Source organism: Cydia fagiglandana, chromosome 22 (genome assembly GCF_963556715.1).
Source record: "Cydia fagiglandana chromosome 22, ilCydFagi1.1, whole genome shotgun sequence".
NCBI classification, from domain to species: domain Eukaryota; kingdom Metazoa; phylum Arthropoda; class Insecta; order Lepidoptera; family Tortricidae; genus Cydia; species Cydia fagiglandana.
In genome coordinates this window covers 9,582,080-9,603,786 of record NC_085953.1, presented here as the reverse complement: position 1 = coordinate 9,603,786, position 21,707 = coordinate 9,582,080, and the positions used below count along the sequence as shown (strand labels likewise).

At 36.5% G+C, this 21,707-nt stretch overlaps 1 protein-coding gene across 7 annotated transcripts in view; it reads left to right on the top strand.

Moving 5' to 3' along the window:
• LOC134675427 (solute carrier family 41 member 2) overlaps nucleotides 1-15,756 on the top strand; it is a 117,536-nt gene extending 101,780 nt beyond the window's left edge. For 6 of the 7 annotated variants that reach the window (XM_063533686.1, XM_063533685.1, XM_063533683.1 and 3 more), the window contains 7 exons: nucleotides 3,695-3,839; nucleotides 4,549-4,695; nucleotides 5,040-5,117; nucleotides 5,763-5,910; nucleotides 6,029-6,234; nucleotides 6,916-7,064; nucleotides 7,999-15,756. In XM_063533686.1, coding sequence (XP_063389756.1) covers nucleotides 3,695-3,839; nucleotides 4,549-4,695; nucleotides 5,040-5,117; nucleotides 5,763-5,910; nucleotides 6,029-6,234; nucleotides 6,916-7,064; nucleotides 7,999-8,175 — 1,050 coding nt within the window. In that variant the 3' untranslated portion in view covers nucleotides 8,176-15,756. The remainder of the gene's footprint in view (nucleotides 1-3,694; nucleotides 3,840-4,548; nucleotides 4,696-5,039; nucleotides 5,118-5,762; nucleotides 5,911-6,028; nucleotides 6,235-6,915; nucleotides 7,065-7,998) is intronic. The other variant, XM_063533688.1, reaches the window with a different exon arrangement.
• Nucleotides 15,757-21,707: the final 5,951 nt, after the last annotated feature.

The window sequence follows — 21,707 nt, the reverse complement described above, 5'->3', positions numbered from 1 at the left end:
TCGATAACATAGATCCACAACATTCGAATTATCGCGTATTTAGATTTTAACAATGCAAACAATAAATAACAGAGATCGGACAGATTGGCGTCATTGCTCGCATAGTGTGGACATGAATCCAAAATTGATTAAATAATTAATCATTTAATTAATTTCTTACCTGAGGTTTAATTTTGATTTCTAATCAATAAATAACAAAAGGATTTCTTATAATGCAAATTTATTTAAAAAAAATCAGTATTCTTTCCAAATTTTTTGTAGGTACTCATTTTTTTATATCAAAAATATATTTCAGTGCTATTTATTAACTAGAGAACAAAATTAAATCTCAGGTAAAAAAATAATTAAATGATTAATTATTTAATCAAATTTGGAGTCATGTCCACATTCTTGCGAGCAATGACACCAAATAGTGTCGCTGTCACAAAAGATTGTCATTGTTGGTTGTCAAGCTTTATAGGTGCATTCAGAAACGGAATAAAACTGCCCGACGTCATGAAGCCGTAACAGACTACCGCACCTTGCTCGGCGGTATGGTTTTAACGAACGTGCTACCGCCAATAGGAGTAAAATTTGCGAACTACGTTGTTCGCGGTAGGCCCTCTGACACACTATTGAAAGTACGCCGGGACACACCAAGTTCGCGGTCCGGTGCGGTCGTCTGTTAAAGCCAGCAATATGTTAAACAGTTTTGAACGCACCCATAAACGAAATGACAACCAACAAATATGTACATATACTGGGTCAAGCAAATCTTGTCAGTAGCAAACGGCGGCAAATTTGAAAAATCGTGGGTTAGCAACACTGTGTTCGAATAATTCGAAAATTGCGTGTCATCTGTGTTTTATCTGTGGAATGTGGATCGCGAATGACAGCCATCATTATTGTTTACGTTCGGAATCGATTCTAATTCAAGAGATATTTCTGCTGAGTTACCATTAAATACCAATATATTAAATAAGATTGTGCTTAATCAAAGCTAAGGTGCCTACAATGCCTACAGCGCCAACTGAGGAATCTAATAAAATATTAAAATCCAGTAGGACATCTACCTGCTGAAGCAATGATTTTAATCATACATTCTTGTTTAACGGCATATTCCACTTCTAATTTTATTTTGAGATCTTTAAATTAGTTAATCATTTTTATCAACAACACACCGCTTTTAAATTGTCCGTCCATACCTATTAATAACAATTTCAAACATTTTCAATAGTGAATCCGCAACTGACAATTTGAATTGACGTACGTAATAGGGCGCGCTCGGCGGAAAAAAAGTTTTGGTTCGATGAACATTGTACATTGCTGCTTTTCTTAGCGCAATACTACTCTTTGAGTGTTGCCCTACTTTAGTTTGCTTTACATTGCTACTGACAAGATTTGCTTGACGCACTATACATACTAAATAATAGTACTACCTTACTCTTTGGTACTACCGTAAGTACATAATGGACACTTCCTACAAAACCGAAATTTGACAGCGATTCAGGGATGAATCTTGCTATCACTTTTTAATGTATGGTACTATCCCTTTCGGCTATTTAGGGTTGTCAAAATTCAAGTCATTATCTTATCTGTGGTCGTGCATGCAAAAGGACGTCAAATGGTAGCAACCTTAATAACTGCTCGCAGCAATCCTGAGCCGAACGGAGCAGAGTTTGCCCGAAGTCAGGAGTATCTCGCCACTGTCTGAGGTGCCAACAGGATTAGAAAAACCGGCCAAGTGCGAGTCGGACTCGCGCACGAAGGGTTCCGTTCCATTACGCAAAAATCATCAAAAAATTACGTTTATTGTATAGGACCTTACTTACATATTTATGTTATTCTGTTTGTTGTCATAGCGGCAACAGAAATACATCACCTGTGAAAATTTCAGCTGTCTATCACGGTTCATGAGATACAGCCAGGTGACAGACAGACAGACGGACAGCGAAGTCTTAGTAGTAGGGTCCCGTTTTTACCCTTCGGGTACAGAACCCTAAAAAACAGCGTTAAATTTACGTGTCCTGGATGACTGACTGACTGACTCATCATCATCACGCAGAACCGAAACTACAATTAATGCTAGAAAGTTGACAACTGCACACCATTACAGGTTACATTTGTAATGTGCAGAGAGCGCAACTTTGGTGCCGATGACGTCATTATGACGCTAAGTCGCATATAGGATGTTTTTTTAAAACTACATTGTAACACCTCAATGATTCTTAATAATGATAATATAATTATACAAAAAATAATGTAAACATTAAAAAACGATACGAAACGATCTCCTTCTCGTTCAATATGCTTTGTTGTTTTCAAATGATTCTTTATATTGCTTGCTTTTGCTGTTAAATTTTTGTCACATTTTTTAATTTTTTAAATCAGAAAAGGAAATTTCTGCAAATACGGGTGCATGACTCCATAGCGACTTCAAACAATAATATTTCGGTTATATTTTACTAATACAAAAATAAGTAAACAGTAATTGGTTGTCATTTCCAACAATTTTGTTTTTAACATGACAAAGACAGTTATGTTTTTATACGCGGCCAGTACGTATAAAAACTCTCAACTCAAGTTTCAATATCAGTAAACTAAAGAGGCTAATAAGTTGTTATTTGTTTAATTATCTATAATCTAGATAACAACACTCTGTATTTAGCTTCACGTCATACGTCTGTCATCGGCACCAAAGTTGCGCTCTCTGGTAATGTGTAAAAGAAATAAGAACAGATTTTGAAGTTAGCACCTCCATTTTATCGGTCATAATCTTACAATCGAATAAAAGGGAATCGGCGAGCAAAATGGAGTTTGCAACCACACCACACCATCTGATTTGATCAAACAATTTAATCAGATTGGAGCACAACTGTTTCCGTCTGGACTGGCATTAAGTTTAAGATAGTAGAGGGACTAATCGATAACAATTTTTTTCAGGCCTGGCTGCAGGCGTTCGGAATGTTCATTATGTATGAATGACAGATGGGAACGGGACGTCGCTCTACAAAATGCATGGTGCTGTCTCGCTTACACATCATGTCAATCAGTACCTACATAAAATTCCGAGCGTGTGCGGCCAGGCTAATCCGTGATGTGCCAAAAGGAGACATAATATAGATAGGTGATACGAAGTTCACCGGGTCAGCTAGTGTCAAATAAACTTTTCTTTAAAATAACCTATGTATTTTCAACCATTGCAGGAATGAGTATACGAGTACGTACCTATATTTCAACATTCAGTAGAAATTCATACGTAACGAGATTGTCCCCTATGGGCAAAGAAACAGCCTAAAGCAAAGGCAGTTGTAACTCAACTATCTCAGACCATAAATGTTATTAACATCCCTGCATTCTATCTCCAACTGCATACATCAGTTTTAGTACCAGAACGATTGTTGAGCATTAGACTTTTTGGTCGTTGCAACATCTATTGTCAAATAGCAGTACTGATAATTCCGCTACTCGATGCTAGATGTCGACTGCGAAAGTAATAGATAACAGTCTTTTTGGTACAGTCGCCATCAGATATATCGGAGCAGCCAAGGCGTTCACAAATATCTGAGCACGCCTCTATTGTCAGGGCGTTAGAGTGCGTGTTCAGATATTGTGAACACCTTGGCCGCTCCGATATATCTGATGGCGACTGTACCAAACCTGATGTATATAGTGAGCACTCTATTCTTACTACATATATTTCTCTATGCTTCAGGTACAAGCCATAGTAGCAGCGACGGTGGTAGCCATCTTCGCCATCGTCATCAACATCATCACCGACAAAACCTTCAATGGGGACTACGTGCTGCTACTGATCTCGTCAGCTGTGTTCACTGCGACTACGACTTGTTTTATACTAGGTAAATCTCACTGTCTTCTCTCAAATTCGTGGACATTGCTTGAAGTTTCCGTTATTTATTTATTGTATGGCATAGGTATATACATGTTACTGGATTACAGTTTCCATAATTGAGTGGCAGTGGTCACTAGGCAGAAAGCAGAAAAGGTGACGTAGGGATGTCAACTGCAACTGCATTACTGTTCCAACGTCGTTGATGTATCCGCTGTATCTGGCAATTCCCTTGATAGAATGAGTGAGGGAATGAACGACATAATCGCGGCAGTAATGCAACGGCGAACGTCATTCATTTTTACACGACTGCCCAAACAAAAAGAGTGTATTGTTTTCAGCGTTCATGTTTGTATATATAAGTATATTTATATCAAGGAAATTACAGCGACGGCAACAACAGTAATGCAGTAATGCAGCAGCAGAATATTTGACATCCGAACGTCACCTACCTCCTTCCTTCCTCCTCCTTCCTTCCTCTTTCTTCCTTCCTCCTCCTTGAATGGCAACTACTAGAACTAGAACTAGAGACTAGAAGATGCACCAAGAGAATCTCCAACATGTTTTCCTTCACAACAGCCTGCAAGAAGAGACTGGGCAAGGCCATTATGAGTTTGGGCAGGCATAGGCTCAGCAGTAAAGTTGACATATTTTACCTAAATATCATAGTGACACAATATGATGAATCATCATTGATTATTATATCTCTTCAATTGCAGATTTCGTACTTGTTATGGTGATCATCGGCTCTCACCGTTTCAAGGTGAACCCGGACAACGTGGCCACGCCACTAGCGGCCTCTATCGGCGACATCGTCAGTAACTCCGTCTTGGCTGTCACTGCGCAGTACATGTACGAGCAGATACGTAAGTGTTTGTACCAGATTGCTTTCTACATCATCATAGCAATGCCAATCTTGGAGACAGCAGCTTTTGAGAAACAGAGTAATTTTTTGGAATTATTGGTGCAGATATTGAAGCCCGTACGTCACAATACACGTCAAGATCCTAGACGCAAGCGCACAAATGTAAATCTTACTTAAAGGTTGAAGGTTTCTTTGAAAGCGTAGGTATTATAAGCGTTCTTGGCGCTGTTGGTAGCATCTTTGGCATCCAACATGCAAATGATGATACTATAGTATGTTTCGTTTAAGAAGCATGCAAAATAAGTAAAGGATAATGTCTGAGAAGTTCTGTATTTGTTTGTCTAGATATAATTCCTCCCAAGGAAGAGGCCACAGGCCAAGAGGTTCAGGCTGACGTTGGCCCCACGGAGCCCGTTAAAATTGGTATTAGTTACATGCCTGCCTTTAGTGCCTATTTATTACATATTTGTTAGTGTGTTGACTTCAATATTAGTTAATTAGCTAGCTATCAATATTATCATGTAGTGTAGCAGCACTGTTGATGCTTTATTAAATTTATTTTCTTTCTATTACGTTATCATGTAGCTTAATGTTCCAGCTATAATCAAATTAACATTTTCATATTGCGATAAGGCGGGATGCCTCCAGTCTGCGAAACTGTGGGGCACAAACATATTCAAAAGGTGGTACAAATATGCTTGTGCGTTACAAGTTGTGCTGCTTACTGGTGGAATCCCGCCTTTAGGTATTTGAAAGTACAAACACTACATAGAAACACTACCTATTTAAGTTTTTAACTTAATGTTGCATGGTTTGTAGTTCTCTTCAAATATCTTATTTTACCATATTGCTACAATTGCTACTGACTTTAGAGTATATAGAATTGTAACTCATTTGTAGATTTTTTCTTTTTTCATATCCTGATTTATCTAAATTAGGGAGCCTAGTTAAGAGACAATTCGTTCATAGAAAACGCCATGGAAACAATAACGTTCCTTATAGATCGCATCGATCATCCCGACACTCTCATTCAACATACTTTTGAATTGAGAACACCTTATCTTCCAGAAACTTCCCTGTGGCAACCCATCGTGATCATCTGTGTGTACTGCAGCCTGCTCCCCGTCTGGGTATTCATCGTGTATCGCAATAAACACACAAAACCTGTCCTCACAACTGGTTGGACTCCTGTTATTTCTGCGTTGTTCATCAGTGGGTGAGTCATCATCTGTTAAAACGTTAAAACTGTTTTGGTATGATTGAGATTGGTAGTTTCTTTGATTCCATGAGTAATCTTGAGTATTGTATATTCATCTTAAACATGTCATTCACAGAATCGGTGGTATCGTCCTTGACCAAGCTGTGGACCGTTTCACGGGCTACGAGGTGTTCCAGCCCATCGTCAACGGCATCGGTGGAAACCTGGTCTGCGTACAATCATCCAGGCTAGCAACGCATCTGCATCAAACAGCGATTCCAGGAGTTCTGCCCGAGGGGTCCAGGCTTGTGGAGTGGCCTTGGAAGACGCTGTTCTTTGGAAGTAAGTGTTGAATGTTTCTGTCTAAGTACGTACGAGGGGGGGGATGAGGGACGGCCGAAAATGGTGCAGAATGGAGACTTGGAGAGCTCTGGGCACAAAACAATGACCTCATGTGATCGGGGCTGGCGAACCGCAGTCATGGTGAAACGAGGAAGAAGAAGAAGCTTATGTGTTTAGTCTTTCTGATTTAGCAGACTGTCTACTTCACACTCCTGAAGTGGTCGTGGAATATTCTTGGAGTCATAACTGGTCATACGAGTTTGGAGGCTGGATAAGTTGCCTTATAACCAGCAAAGAAGTGACCCCCTGCCTTCGAAATTTCTACCTAATTTGCACTCAATTATATTTCATATCGTATTAAGCGGGTGTATCGAGAATTATTTTGTTTCCTTTAATTCCAACGTTTTGACGCATGTCAACCTTTCAAAAGTCATCCAAGATATTTCCCCTATAATTTAACCTCTCTGGATGACATTGGCTCGGGACCGGGATAAGTGGCGTAAGTATACTCGAAGAGAGGACTTCACTCAGCAGTGGGCGATAAAAGGCTGATATGATGATGTTGATGATGGTGGTGTTTATGATGATGATGATGATGATGATGATGTTGATGATGATGATGATGATGATGATGATGATGATGATGATGATGAATCTAACCTTGTCTGTATAATGTTTCAGCCGCCGCAGCCAAGGTGGCCCGCATGCTGCTAGTCCTGGCCGTGTTCGGCCAGATCATCTTCATGATCGTGGCCGACTGGATCTACATGGGCTACGTGTCTATTGGCGTCGCCTTCGGGATCACGTATCTCATCTGCTCCTTGTTGCAAGTAAGTATTTATTTATTTTAATTTTGTTGTTATTCATGTTACCTGTCGTGATTGTTTCACCGGATGATCTCATCGGAAGATCAGCGCTGGAAGTCGCAGCAACATGCTGAGGTGAGACCGTTTCGTGGCACTTTCTCTTTTTTATGTTTCTCTGTGGTATATGTTTTTATTTTGTGTTTGTGCTAACGAATAAAATTCTTTATATTTCTATTGATCTGTTTTTTAGCCTGTAGGATACAGGCAATTGTTTTGAAACGTTAAGTTTTTCTTTTGTACCCTTCTGGGTAAGCCTCTATCAGGTGTTTTGGATAGAGACTTTGTCTAGTGCTTTGGTATTCTTTGGCTGCAGTAGCACCATTTTGTTTTGCCACCTGGCTAGTGGATGTCCTCTGTTTCTAGAGCTTAAAAGCCTCAAATGGGGCCATTGCATTTATCTCACTCATTCCTTTTTCACCTTTAGATCTCTTACTGTATACTTCATTATTTCCATTAAGATTACCTATAACCTACCTAAGGTTACCTTAAGCTATTTCAGGGTATACATCCTAATATCCAATTCCGAACAATTAATGCGAGACTCTTTTTCCTAATTGAATCGGCTTTTATGTGATTAATCAACTTTGAAACTTTTATATCAATTTTGTTTGACTTACTTATTTTTAACATTGCGCCATTATTCTTAAATATATGTTTTTAAAGATTTTTGGATATTTTATATTTTAAGGACTCACTGTCTCAATATTATGAACGAATGCCTATTTTCTCTGGACACATTTTTATTGTTTGGTAAGTAGTTACGAACTTCTGCCACAAAACCAAAAATGTGTCTAAAGAAATTAGAGGGACAAAAACGCTCTCAAATTGACCTCACTACGTACCATTTTGGTCAAACGGGACATAAGTTGAATTTAAATTAATCCTAATCTATTTTCAGGTAATGGTGCTTCTATACCTGGCGTACATGCTAATCCATCTCATGTGGAAACGGAAGAAGGATCCCGATAACGCAGCCATCCCTTACCTGACGGCTTTGGGGGATCTCCTAGGCTCTGTGTTCCTCGGCCTGGCGTTCGTGACTCTGGCCGCCATTGGGGAGGACTATGGGGTTTAGCTTTGACTTGTAAGTCGTCAGGGCTATAATTGTTAATTTCCAGTGAATGGAGGCTATCCATTTAATAAATAGAGCTATTAGGAGCAACGGACGAAGGTGTAGGTAGATGCATATCGACATTGCCTAACTTGTCTAGTTTGATGTTTAGACAATTTTGACAACCTATTTAGGTACTCTACGAGGGCAAGTTTAATATGTATCGGCATTTATTTTTTCTGTTTCCGATTGTCATGTTTTTTTAAATTTTATCCGCTGCTTGATGTTTAGGATCATCCAAATTCCATTTCCTCTTATACAGGGGAGTGGGTAATGTGAGATTCGTTTTTACGAGTTTTTGTTATGGTTACGGACTTTTATTGTTAACTTATTTAGGTTTTTTTTTTATATTGGACATTTTGTAGTGTAAGTATTGACTATCAAATTAGCTTAAGCCCTAAATGGCTCAATCATTAAAGTCCGTAACCATACTGTTCGGAGGGTGAAAGATTTTTACAAGTTTAAGTTTATAAATGTGTTATTTTTATTATTTTATAGTATACCAAAGCTACGCTTTAAGGTATCTGTGCAATTTTAATACATTCCTTCATTTTAATGTCGTTTAGTATTTTATTTGGATTTATTGTAAATATTCAGTATTCAAATTCAATAAAAGAGAGTAAATACAGTATTTTGCTGAAAATTCTGAAATTATAAAGACATTTAAGTAGTTTTAGCGGTGCCAACGTTACTTATGTAGGTACTTCAAAATGACGAATAGATTAGGTGTGATATTTTTATAATGGTTTCGGTGGACATACTATAATAATAGAAAAATAGTATTAGAAAGCATTTATAAACATTATTAAGCATCAAGACAAGGGAAATGTCATCTCTGACTTTTTGATGAAAGAGTATTTTCTTGAAATGATAAAGCTAATTACTTAAATAAAAGTAAACAAACATTTGTACATTTTCGGGTAGTTATAATTATAACATTTATTAACCAACCATATACAAAACCGGCTGGATCAGTCACTGAACGATCTGACTTTAACCTACATTATTTGATCATGTAATGTTTTCATCTACCCTCAACTAGGTTAAGGAGCCATTTTAAGGTAGATTTTGTTTACTTTTATTTAAATACATAAAGATACAGAGTAGATGTAGAAGCTACATCCTAAATTTATGTTTTGTTTTTATTTTTAATTGCTTTGACTTTGATAAAGTCTCATGGTATCTGCATCACATTAATCGCATAATATCTTCAAAACGTTTTATAATCTTTAGGCATATTACTTTAGAAATGCCGAAAAAATACCAACCTATTTATATTTTAGACTAAAATACAGTCTGTCATACTAAATTGTCAGTAGAAAAAATTACGGTCGAATTCATAACCTCCTCTTTTTGGAAGTTGGTTAAAAAGACATGAAATCAAACGTTCACGCCTTTATTTTTCGCGTTTGCCTTTTTCTAGTGACAAAGTTATACATGTTTTTTTTATTTAATTTGTTATGTAGATGATAATTATCGATCTTTTACTAGGTGACTCGCATGGAGGCCTTAAATTAGTCGATTAAAAACAAAGACGTAGCTACTAATGTGATATTTTGCTAATTATTCCCTAAATGATGACTTTCTCTTTTGCGACAATGGATGGACAAATTAATAGATTCGGTAGGGGTGATCAAGATCAGTATAATCTTCATTCGGAACTGTAATTTAGATAGGCATTTTATGTAATGCTGTATGTTTTTTTTACATTATAATACTATGATATATGGCTTCATTCAGGTTAAATGCAAAATATGCATAAAAAGTATTTTGTAAAATGTAAGCTCAATGATGATTGTCGCTCATTTTAGTCGAACAGTTTTTTTTGGGAAATTAGTACTGCGGTAGGTTCTAACTTGGATGGGATGCCTATTTTATTAAGTTTTAATGATCATCTCCTGAATCACCCCGTAGGTATACGAAAAACGTTGGAATTATTATCGTGGAGTAGATTATACCATATCGGAGTAAATTGTGGAGTGTAATTAGGTAGTAATAGTTGTTTCTGCTCTAACATGAAATTTGTACTACTTGTATTAGTAGTGCGGTTACCATTAGTTATAATAGTAGTTTATGTGACTGCTACATAATGAAAGGCATTAAAACACGAGTGTGGGTTTATGAAACGAACGAAGTGAGTTTCACAACAGGATCACACATGTGTTTTAATACCTTATTATATACAGTTATGTAGATTGTTTTATCTTCACACATATTGTAAGCTCTAAATGATGTGTTCAGAAATCGCAATAATTATTGAGGGTGTATGATATGTGTGTAGATTAAATTAATTAATTTTACTGTTTGAGTGATTACTTAACGAACTATTATGTAGTTTTATACCTTTTTCCGAGTCCATGTTCTTTGGTGTTAGCTGATGTCTAATAAAATAAAAATATTACCATCTAAATATATCAAAAATTGACCCATAAATTACTTAAGTAATTGTTATTTGAAACCTGTGGAGCTAAAAGAATGGACATGTTCCACATTCCAATAATATTTACTGACATATCAAATGATATGCTATCAGTAATAAGTACCAAAATAAAACATTAAGTTTTACCATTTCCGGACCGATTCGAGCCTTCAAGAAAAGAGCGTACCCCCATCTTAAAGGCTGGCAACGTACTTTCAATCCCTCTGGTGTTACGGATGTCCATGGGCGACGATAATTACTTACCGCCTCCTCAGGATCCTACTATTTAATCGCAATAATAAAAGTATTTAGAATACAAATCTAAAAGTCTTAACCTTCTTAGTTTTAAATAATCCACAGGTTTTAAATAGCCATATTTAATGATTTATAATTATGAGAAAAAGTCGGAAATATAAAAGTTAGTTTTTAAAGATCAAGTTCGGTTAATACAATTTGTATCTCTATTCGATGGATGTTAGTTTTAGAGTTAGTTTAGCGAACAGAGTACAATAAAATTTAGTAGACATTAAGAATCCTAAATAATCAATTAGGTAGTATAAAGAGCAATTTTAGTAAATATATAAATGGGTTTATTGAGTGAAACAAATTGTAACATTTGTAATTAACTTTAAGTTTATAAAACTTATATAGACATGAATTTATTAATTTAGTTCGTGCTAATGCAAAATCTGACACGGCTGCATTGAGATAAATATTACTACTATAGAGAAGCCATACCAAATAATAAAATTGTCGCAATCAGGGGTCGGAAACCGGTATTTGCTCCATACAAAAATACCGGTATTATTACGTTCGGTTTCGTTCTTTGGTTTATGATTTCATTTTTAGTGAGACATTCTAATAATACGAAGTTGTTACCTAAATATATGACTCAGTCCTTCATACAAAGCATATAATAATTCAAAATATTGGGCTATTTCGGGGTTTTAAAAAAATACCGGTTCCGAGCCCTGGTCGCAATCGTAACCTGTACCACGTGACCAAAACGTCGTAAACACCGTAAAGTTCTTGGCGCTTACGCGTTTAGGTCGCGAGATTCACGCTCCGCTTCTATTGGCTTCTCTACACGATGGGCCAACGCCGGCCACTCCAAGGGACGCATTTATGCGTTAGAGGGAGCAAGTGATATTGCTATCTCATTCTACCGCATGGCTGCGTCCCTTGGAGTGGCTGGCGTTGGCCCATCGTGTAGAGGAGCCATATGGTTTGTTGTCAAATCAACAACAACGTGTGGTGCAAATATCTGTGACGTTTCTGTACGTAGCAATAATAGTTTAATGCTCGGCTGTAGGTTTTATTTCTAATTTATATCATTGTTAATAATAATAGTGTGACGAAATTTACAGCAATTGACAAGTAATAATTTAGGTTATTATAACATGTTCATTGTAGTATTGTGTTGTTAATAGCTTTAGAACGGTGACAGCCGTCATCTCAATACATATTTTCGTTTTGTGATGATTGACCATGCCAACAGAAAGTTGCGTCTTATTAACGTCTTATTTTGCGTAGTAAGTTGCATATGTCGGCGGCCGATCGTAAGATCAGGCAGATCATAATGTACCTGTATAATGTTTTGACGATAGTTACATTAAACCAATAGATAGGCAGGATAGGTTCGTTAGGTTGCTTCAGATGCCCTAAGGGCAAACTGCCCAGAAATAGGAGCCCGCGTGGCGGGGCTCCGTCGACTCAGCGAACGAGTCAAAGATTTTCACGTTTCACATAATGCCTAGGAATTTCACGATATGCCTGATCTTACGATCGGCCGCCGACATATAGACACGTGTACATGTTATAGATAGTATTTGAACACGTTTTAAGTTTATAAATTGTATGAAGTTGTCATCTGTCGCCGTACCTGAGGGGCTACCGCGAAAACCGAAATTCGCAAAATGCGGGGATCTTTCTCTTTTACTCCAATGAAGACATGATTAGAGTGACAGAGAAAAATGCCCGCAATTTGCGAACTTCGCGGTTATAGCCCAGAGCTATGTTAAAAGTATTCTAAGCCACTGTTATTATTAATAATGATATCTGAACTGTAATCAGGCTATGACTAGATTTAGTAAAAATGTAGCCTTACCAGTAGTAATTTTTAATTTTTAATAATTGGTATTATTATCAAGCGGTTAAAAAGGTCTATAATGACACCTTCCCTAAAATGTAAGGCACAGTAACCTGATTATGCTTTGACAATTCGTTATGGTTTTGATTTTTTTGATACGACTAATGGGTGCATACGATTTGTAGTGTAAGCCGCGCGTGTAGCAATGCACCAAGGAGAAGTTTCCAAAGTTGCGAAACTTTCCATACGGAATGTTCTCAGAACTTATATTTTACGAACCATAAAAATTATTCAGGAAGTCGCTGGACACAGCCGTTATCAATTATTTTAACTGACTGTCTTATTTACGAGTTTATTAAAATAATACTAATAGTACATTTTTTGATAATTCTCATAGGGAATGTTCTCATTGGAAATTTAATTTAAATTCTCGTGTAAGTTTCCGGAAATTCCCGAGAATGTTACTGATCTTTTGAGAATGTTCTGCAACTTGTACATTGCTACGCGCGTGATATAGGTTCACGCATTGGCATTACCTTGACGAGATCAAATTCGTATTAAAACCATAACAAATTATTAAATTAGAATTGACCCCAAGGTATATTTTAAAAACATAAATTGCATAGTTCTGCAATTTGCTCACATGTAAATCAATAAACAAATTCTAAAATATATTATTTTTACTACCTCTGACATGAAATGCCATATATAGAATCAAAGCTTAAAAAACCTATTTTTTAACTGACAACAAAATATAATGGCAAGTAGATATAATAGGGAACTTAAGTGGACCGTAACGTTTAAGTATAGTTTTGAATGAATGATGTGATATAAATGAGATTTTAAAACTATGTTAAAAAATTGTTATATAGTACGTAATAACTAAAATTGTTGAATTTGTGATCCGTACACCAACTCTATTGACTTGTAATTAAAACTTGGTTTTGAAAGTAATAAATACTATATACCTATTAGGTATATGTATGGCCTACAAAGAACTATCATTGCGATAGACAGGTAGTCTAAGAAAAATATGTGACCTATAAGGGAACCGAACGAGACCACAAAATATATGTTCTATGGTCATTGAATTGTCAAACGTCAAGTTTTCATAACCAGTACGGATATTATGGTCGTTTTTGTCTAGGTGACAGCGTGATAAAACGGTGTCCGTCACTTTCTATCCCACGGAGTTAAAAAGTGACAGTTATTTCATCACGTGGATAAATGTGGATAAAGTGATCCATAATACGCCTGCAGAGCATAATGTACGCAGTCGCACAGCACCATCTAGTACCCGTTTATAATGTAAAATCACCTGAGTTTTTCTTAGACTACACTTCTTACACAAACAATGGATCTATGAAACCTATAATTGTCAAAATCTAGTAATTTTGATGTTAAAGTCTTCAGAGTTAGTGGCCAGGGGCCTATTACATAATAACATACAAGCTAATACTATTAGTGATATTGTATGGAAAAATCACTAATAGTATTAGCTAGTATTTTATTATGCAATAGGCCCCAGTTTGACTTGTTCATGTTCATTATGTACTTCTTATATACATGCTTGTTGCTGGCTTCATATAGTCTCAAATTAGGCTATACGACTGTTTTGTATAATATTGTTCAGTAATAACTCCATTATTCATTCGTATACATTTTAATTAAACATACACACACGAAATTAAAACCAAAATATTACTTTAATAATCCGCGAGAACGCTTAACGCCTAATTCTATTCACTATACATGTCGGCGGCCGATCGTAAGATCAGACAGATCGTAATGTTCCTGTGTTATGTTTTTGACGATAGTTACATTAAATCAATATATAAGTAGGATATTAGGTTCGTTAGGTTGCTTCAGATGCCCGAAGGGCAAACTGCCCAGAAATAGGAGCCCCGCGTAGCGGGGTTCCGTCGACTCAGGGAACGAGTCAAAGATTTTTAACGTTTCACGATATGCCTGAATTTTACGATATGCCTGATCTTACGATCGGCCGCCGACATACACACACGAATTGGTCCATGCAATCAATAATAATAAAGTCCAGATACTAATGAAAGCATTTCACAATATATTGCCGCTTTAGGCTATTTTTCATCATATTTTGATAAATTATATACGGTACAGGTACACTATATTAAATTTTTGTGATGGTTAATACATTCGGCCTCAAAGTTGAAAAGGATTATTAAATACCTAATCCCACGTAACAATATTGTGATTAGTTTTGATCCTTTGTTACGTAACAATTTATTAATTGGGGCATTATCTATGAAAAGGGACCTTATTGTAGATGGCGCTTACGCCGCACAGCGTCGCGCGGCATGGCATTGCATTTATATATCGGAGCATCGTTAATAATGGCGTAAGCGCCATCGACAATAAGGTCCCTTTTAATAGAAAACGTCACAATTATGCATAGTTTCTGTTTTTATTATATTTTGACATTATCATGTTACAATAATGTAAACAATACGTACTAATTACGTCTATTTAACTTTGATTTGGCCTAATTTCAGCCATATTTTACATTAGAAACTGATAAGTTTCAGGAAATTTAAAAAACAACTTTTTAGTTATTTTTCTTTTCATGCTAAATACAAACAAATGTTCAAAAAAATCTTGTTCCCACTTATGGCTACTTATTTTTGTAATAAAATCAGCCAAAATGTGTTTTAATGGAGCCAAATAGAAATAGCTTCCCGGATATTTTTATATATTGGACTAAATGTTAGTGTTTCTTATGAATTTAATTACAATTTACATTTATTTTGAGCTATGATATTGATTGGGTTTTTAAAAAGGCTCTTTTCTGTTATTCAAAATGTTAATATACCTAGTGTAAGTATGAAATTCAAGAAGGTCTCCAAAATGGATTCGAGCCTTTTTTTAAACGCCATTTTCTAGTAGAGTAAGCGGTCTATAACCTATAATTATGAATTCTGTGATATATAGCGTTATTTTAAGTTATTTCGTATGTGAATGCGTTTAAATATGTAATTTTATTTGAAAATAAAGTAAATGAAATTATGTGGGATTTTATTTTAAATTAGACTAATTATCCTTTGGCAAAATTAACCTTTCGTATGTGTGTGGTGGTTAAAAATTGTGGGTTGGAATCTAAATCGTGCCGTATAGAGGAAATAGTTTTCAAAAATAAAATGCAAAAAGATGACAAAAATTGGGCTAGGATCCTCAAGTTATCATACACAAACATGAGATTAAATATTTACCTGCTAAAACACACTTTTTACAAGCTTTTATTTAGTTTCACCTGACCGTCGTCCGTCTGTGTGTAATCAAATCTTGCAAGTTAAATTTGATCCACTTCCCGGTTTCCGATTGAGCTGAAATTTTGCATACATACGTAAGTCGGGTGACAAAGCAAAATTATGGTGTCATCGAGCTCATCTGATGATGGAGACCGAAGGTGGCCATAGGAACTATGTGATAAAACAACGAAACCTAATTGTGTTTGGGGTTTTTAGAATTGTCTCGATGAGCATTAGTTGCCTGTGGAAAGAAAAGTACAGTCAGCGATATACCTTGTACCAAAAATGTTTTTTTTACCAAAAACTTATTATATATGTAGAGAGTGTAGAGAATAAGTTCCCTTATATTATATTCCATCACTCTTCTCTTTCCGCGCAAACTAGATCGCTTCGCTCACAAGCTCACAGATGGCGTGCCATTCACGATCTTCAGCTGTAGTTGAGGAACCACAACATCGCAGTTGTAGTTAGTGAAAATTCCGCTAGATGTCACTACTGGCAACATTTTGAAACCCTTATTATATTTTTCTATCGCTTTTTACAGGAAATTAACATTTTTGGAAAATACACGATTAAACACAAAATTTTAGTAAAGGATAAGTTTCGAGACGTGGTAAATAACAAATGATATTCCGTAGGTGCATAAGTTCCGTAAAACCATTGGTACCAAAGAGAATAGATAGTACATAAACTAGGAATCCTCTAGACCGAGTTTAGAGCAATTATTTCATGAAACCGATGATGGCAAAAATACGGGGGTGCGCGGGACGAGGTGAGCGAAGTCCCGTGCCGTGATTGGTCCGTTCAAAGACACGGACGTCACACAAAGACACTTTCGACACGAACATGGAGTAAAACTACCGTATGCGTGCCAGAGGGGGTAGCGCGACTATGCTCAGTCTGGAGGATGTTTTGTCTGTGACGACACCATTTGATATATATACGAACCAGGATTTGAACCTTAACCCTTATCTTGGCATCGTAACACCCGTGATACATGGAACTTAAAAAAATCTAGCAGGTTCACTTTATTACCTAACACAATAATTCTGCCATCAATATGTCGAGCTACCCTCCTTACTTATAGAAAATAATAATTGACACGAGTGTCATTGTAAATTCATTAGTAATAATCAACATGGCGCCGCGGAAACAATAGATTTCGGTTCGTACTGGAAGTTTTGCATTTATTTCTTATGTTAGTATATATTTTTCCATAATCTACATTTTGATATCTTTACTGTCTCTTAGTGCATACATATTTACAATGCCTTCGAATTTTAAAACATTTAATACACAGAACCTTACATGAGACTAATATGTATTATATTTGATACACTGCCAAGAACTCAGAAATGTACATATCGAAAGGATTGTATTACATTTAATACATTGCCAAGTTATCGTCAAAATATTTTTACATGATTTTTTTATTTTTATGGGGTTACAAAAACATGCTTCAATTATTTAATATTAGTTGTTGTATTATTTAGTTATTAAACTTTGATTTTTTTAAGTACTAGATGTTATTTAACTATACATATATTCGTACGCTGTAGCATTATTGCTACGCCGTAGCCCGTAGCACGGAAAAATATGTGTATGGCAAAAAATGGCCCCAAAGTAAAAAAATGTAAGTTTTTTTACTTTTAATTATTTGTTTACTTTTTATATTTTACTCAACTTTTTGCTGACGACTTTTTTGAAAGTTTACGGGATCTAATTTTCCGCCCATGTGATCAGGTATTCGTAGATATAATTTATTTTTACAGGTTTAATAGTCATCTGATGCTTTAGATTGCGTTTAATTAGCAGTAAATGCTAATTTCCGTTGCATTACATGTTTTATTTTTAATTAAATCTTCATTTTTCTTCTAAAAAGTAGGTAACTATTTTGTCGAGTTATTGGCATTGTATCAAATATGATACATATGATTTTCCGAAACTGGAAAATCGAATATTTTTTTTCTTATTTTTTAATAGCTAGATATGCTCAATAGGTGACAAAAAATTAAAAAAAATATATATATTTAAGATATTTTGAGCCTTGCCAAGATAAGGGTTAAAATTGCTAAAAGGTTCAAATCCTGGTTCGTATATCAACAAAGATATATCTTACTCCGTACCTATAAGATAACGATATCTTTGTTGATATACGAACCAGGATTTGAACCTTCGACCTCCGGATTTAAGTCGGACGTCACATCCATTCTGCTACCACCGCTTCATCATTAAACCAATTATCGTTAAATTCATTTAATTATATATCTACAACAACAACGTGCCACGTACGCTCTTAATTACTAACGCCGCTATCCTGAATAGCGAAAATTACGAAAACACTAGTGGTGAAAATCCAAAATAGGAAAAAGCGGAACAAAGGAGGTTTTCCTCAAAGGATCGGTGGACACGGGAAATTGCATTTACAAGCAGGAAATATTTCACGCTCTCCCGACCGAAACCGGCGGGAAACATCTAAACGAAACGCACATGTTAAACTCGTTTAATATTATTCAATAAACGATGCTGAAATATCATTTTACAGTACCTACGGTCGTATTTTCCCGCACTAGTGCGTAAAATAGCACTTTTCATGCGTATGTCAAAATTTTAAAGGGCGATATTCCGCATTTGTATCGTAAATAACTATTTTATCCTTTTTGCATTCATTTTTGGATATAATGGCCAATTTTGTAATATCAATTGTTAATAAAACTATAGGGTAATTGTGTCAGTTTACCGCCAGTGTCAGTTTCCGTCCACTTGACGGATTAGCAGATAATACATTTCATTTTTAATTTGCTACTTGCGAAATATAATTTTTATGTAGACAGATAAATTGTTTAGACATTAAGGAGTGCAATAAGTCCAAATTTGTGCAGCAATGGAGGTTTATACGCTAATTTCGTCAACTGGCTGAAAACTAGAGCCGGACGTAAACTGGCGCAATGACCCTATATGTCTTTAACAAAATCATAGAAATTAAAACTATACCATTATCTTCAAAATATTATCTGGCTTTGATACACGAACGCAAACGTTTGTTAAAATGATCTATATTGCCTCTGTCGTAGATTTTTTTTGACTAGGTACGTATTTTTGAGAAATCCTGTAAAATTCAAAGATATGAAATTTTTTGACTTACAATCAACTGTTAAATAACAGTCTTAATTTGTCAGTAAAAAAATCAATATGATTGCAATGGGCCTAATTCAATCTGCCTGCCAAAATATAATATCAGAGCCTTAGGATTTCGGTCTCTTTAGGCTAACCTAACATATGCACCCAACTTCAGGCTACATCCCACCCTGCACCCTGAAGTCAGCCACAAGCACAGAATCCCCTTACCCTCATGAGGCATGACCCTCTTTCCGACCTATGCCATTACCAGCTGTTATCATTAAAAACGTCTTACCAACCGAAAAAAGCCTAAATCTAATCAATATTCCTGAAAAACAGGTCACCCGTCCTTGCCTTTCGACAACTCGAGTAATATAACTATAGATATGTACAATCCAGGTATAGCCAGCTGTTCTCTTCGAGTTCTGATGTGGACCTGAGAGTTAGTCCGATCGTTATTGGAGATGTACCAATAGATATCCTTCCTTAAAAACTGGTTCCGTTCCCGCTTGGATTGTGGATCTATCTTTGTCTGGTTGGGGTTAAAAGAAAGAGGAAGGTATATAGGTTATGGAGAGTGTAGGTAGAGGGAATAAGTGATAGGCTAGTGGTAGAATTGCGACGGGCAGCAGGGCGCCTGCGCGCCCGCGGCGAAGCTCTCAGTCCGCCGCCAGCGACCGCCTTACGCGCCTCGCGCGCCCAACACCTAGCCACCCGCCGTACTATTTTAAAACAACTCCACCGCGCATGCGAACTATCGATCCGCCTTACTCCAAATGGTCCCGTATCTAGGTTAACCGGCTAAAATTAAAGGTGCGTTCCAAATTCAAGGTTGTAACCGCCGGCGCAGCGCCGAAATAGCGATATCGTGACTCGGAAAATGGAAAAATATGTGCTTAATGCACTGCGCCAATAAGGGCGAGAGTCCCGTGGCCGGCACGCGGCAATGGCTGCCAATTATGTAAGAATCGTCGTTTGTTTCGGTGTACAAAAGTGCTCCTAGAGTGACTGTGATCGATAAGCAATATTTATTCGTTTCTGGATCCACTTGGTCAGTAAGTACTTAAGGATAAATATAATCCGAGCCCCTGTCCCGGTAGCATACCTTTAGATTTCCCCTTTGAAAGCTACGAAATCGATTTGCCCGACTAAAATGATATCACTTTCAGTACTCAAGCCAGACGCGAAACTGTGTCAAATGTATTTATGTTCGGTGCAAGTTTAATTTTGAGTAGTAATGTGACAATGTACGAAAAGGCGGCACTCGCCTATTTTCGTTAGTAACCTAGTAGATAGCTCGCCGTCGACTCACTCTTACGACAGATGGCGCTACAGGCAACTATTGACTTTTCAGCAAAGTCTTACAAACATTTGGATCTCATAAAAAACTACCCAATTCACATAAAAAACTAATCTAGACCTTATTTCTACCAGATAAGGTATAAATTCATCTGAAAACATGACCTCTCTTAATCCTCTTTTCATTGTAGCTTCCATTTCTGAAAAGCACACTTTACATGCCTACTTTCCAAAGCTCATATCTAGTCTAATCGAAAGCAAAATCTATCCTATTATGTGCGCCACAAAGTTCAATTTCCATGTAAGAGGTTATGGCACAAAATTCAGTCGATACAGACAACTTCGCGACTATGATCCCAATAATATGTACACACTTAACACCGACACAAACCGACATTCCATTAATTTGCTGTAGACAGTTAAGTACATGTCTCCACTATCCATGTCAATAGAGAGTCCCTGTCAAAAGGAACTCTGGGCCACTATCGATGTGTGCAAAAGTAACATTATAATGGGATCGTTAGAAATCACTTTAATATTGGTCAATAGGGTATTTTCCTACTAGTCAAATCAGTTACTTTTTAGGGTTCCGTACCCAAAGGGTAAAACGGGACCCTATTACTAAGACTTCGCTGTCCGTCCGTCCGTCTGTCACCAGGCTGTATCTCACGAACCGTGATAGCTAGACAGTTGAAATTTTCACAGATGATGTATTTCTGTTGCCGCTATAACAACAAATACTAAAAACAGAATATAATAAAGATTTAAATGGGGCTCCCATACAACAAACGTGATTTTTGACCAAAGTTAAGCAACGTCGGGAGGGGTCAGTACTTGGATGGGTGACCGTTTTCTTTTTGCTTTTTTTTTTGCAAAAAGCTTTTTTTTTTGCATTATGGCACGGAACCCTTCGTGCGCGAGTCCGACTCGCACTTGCCCGGTTTTTTTAGAACTGTCAAAACGATTTGCTAATATGGAATTTATTTGAAACATTACATCGTGACGTCACGGTTAACTCACCTACTTATTATATTTCTATATGATTTATTAATTAGAACTTGTGTTTAAAAATAACTCCTATCAGTGTTTTTCTAATAATTATCTGGTGCTTTATTTCATGCATGGTGTAAAATAATTTATTTTAAATACAGTATATAATACCCTATTTTGCATTCATAGTGGTCTAGGATTCCATTCGGTTGGGAGTAGCGTTGAAAAAACCCGGAAAAATACGGGAAAATTTAAAACGGTCATTTTTTCAAGTTCCTTTCGAAAAAACAATGCAAAT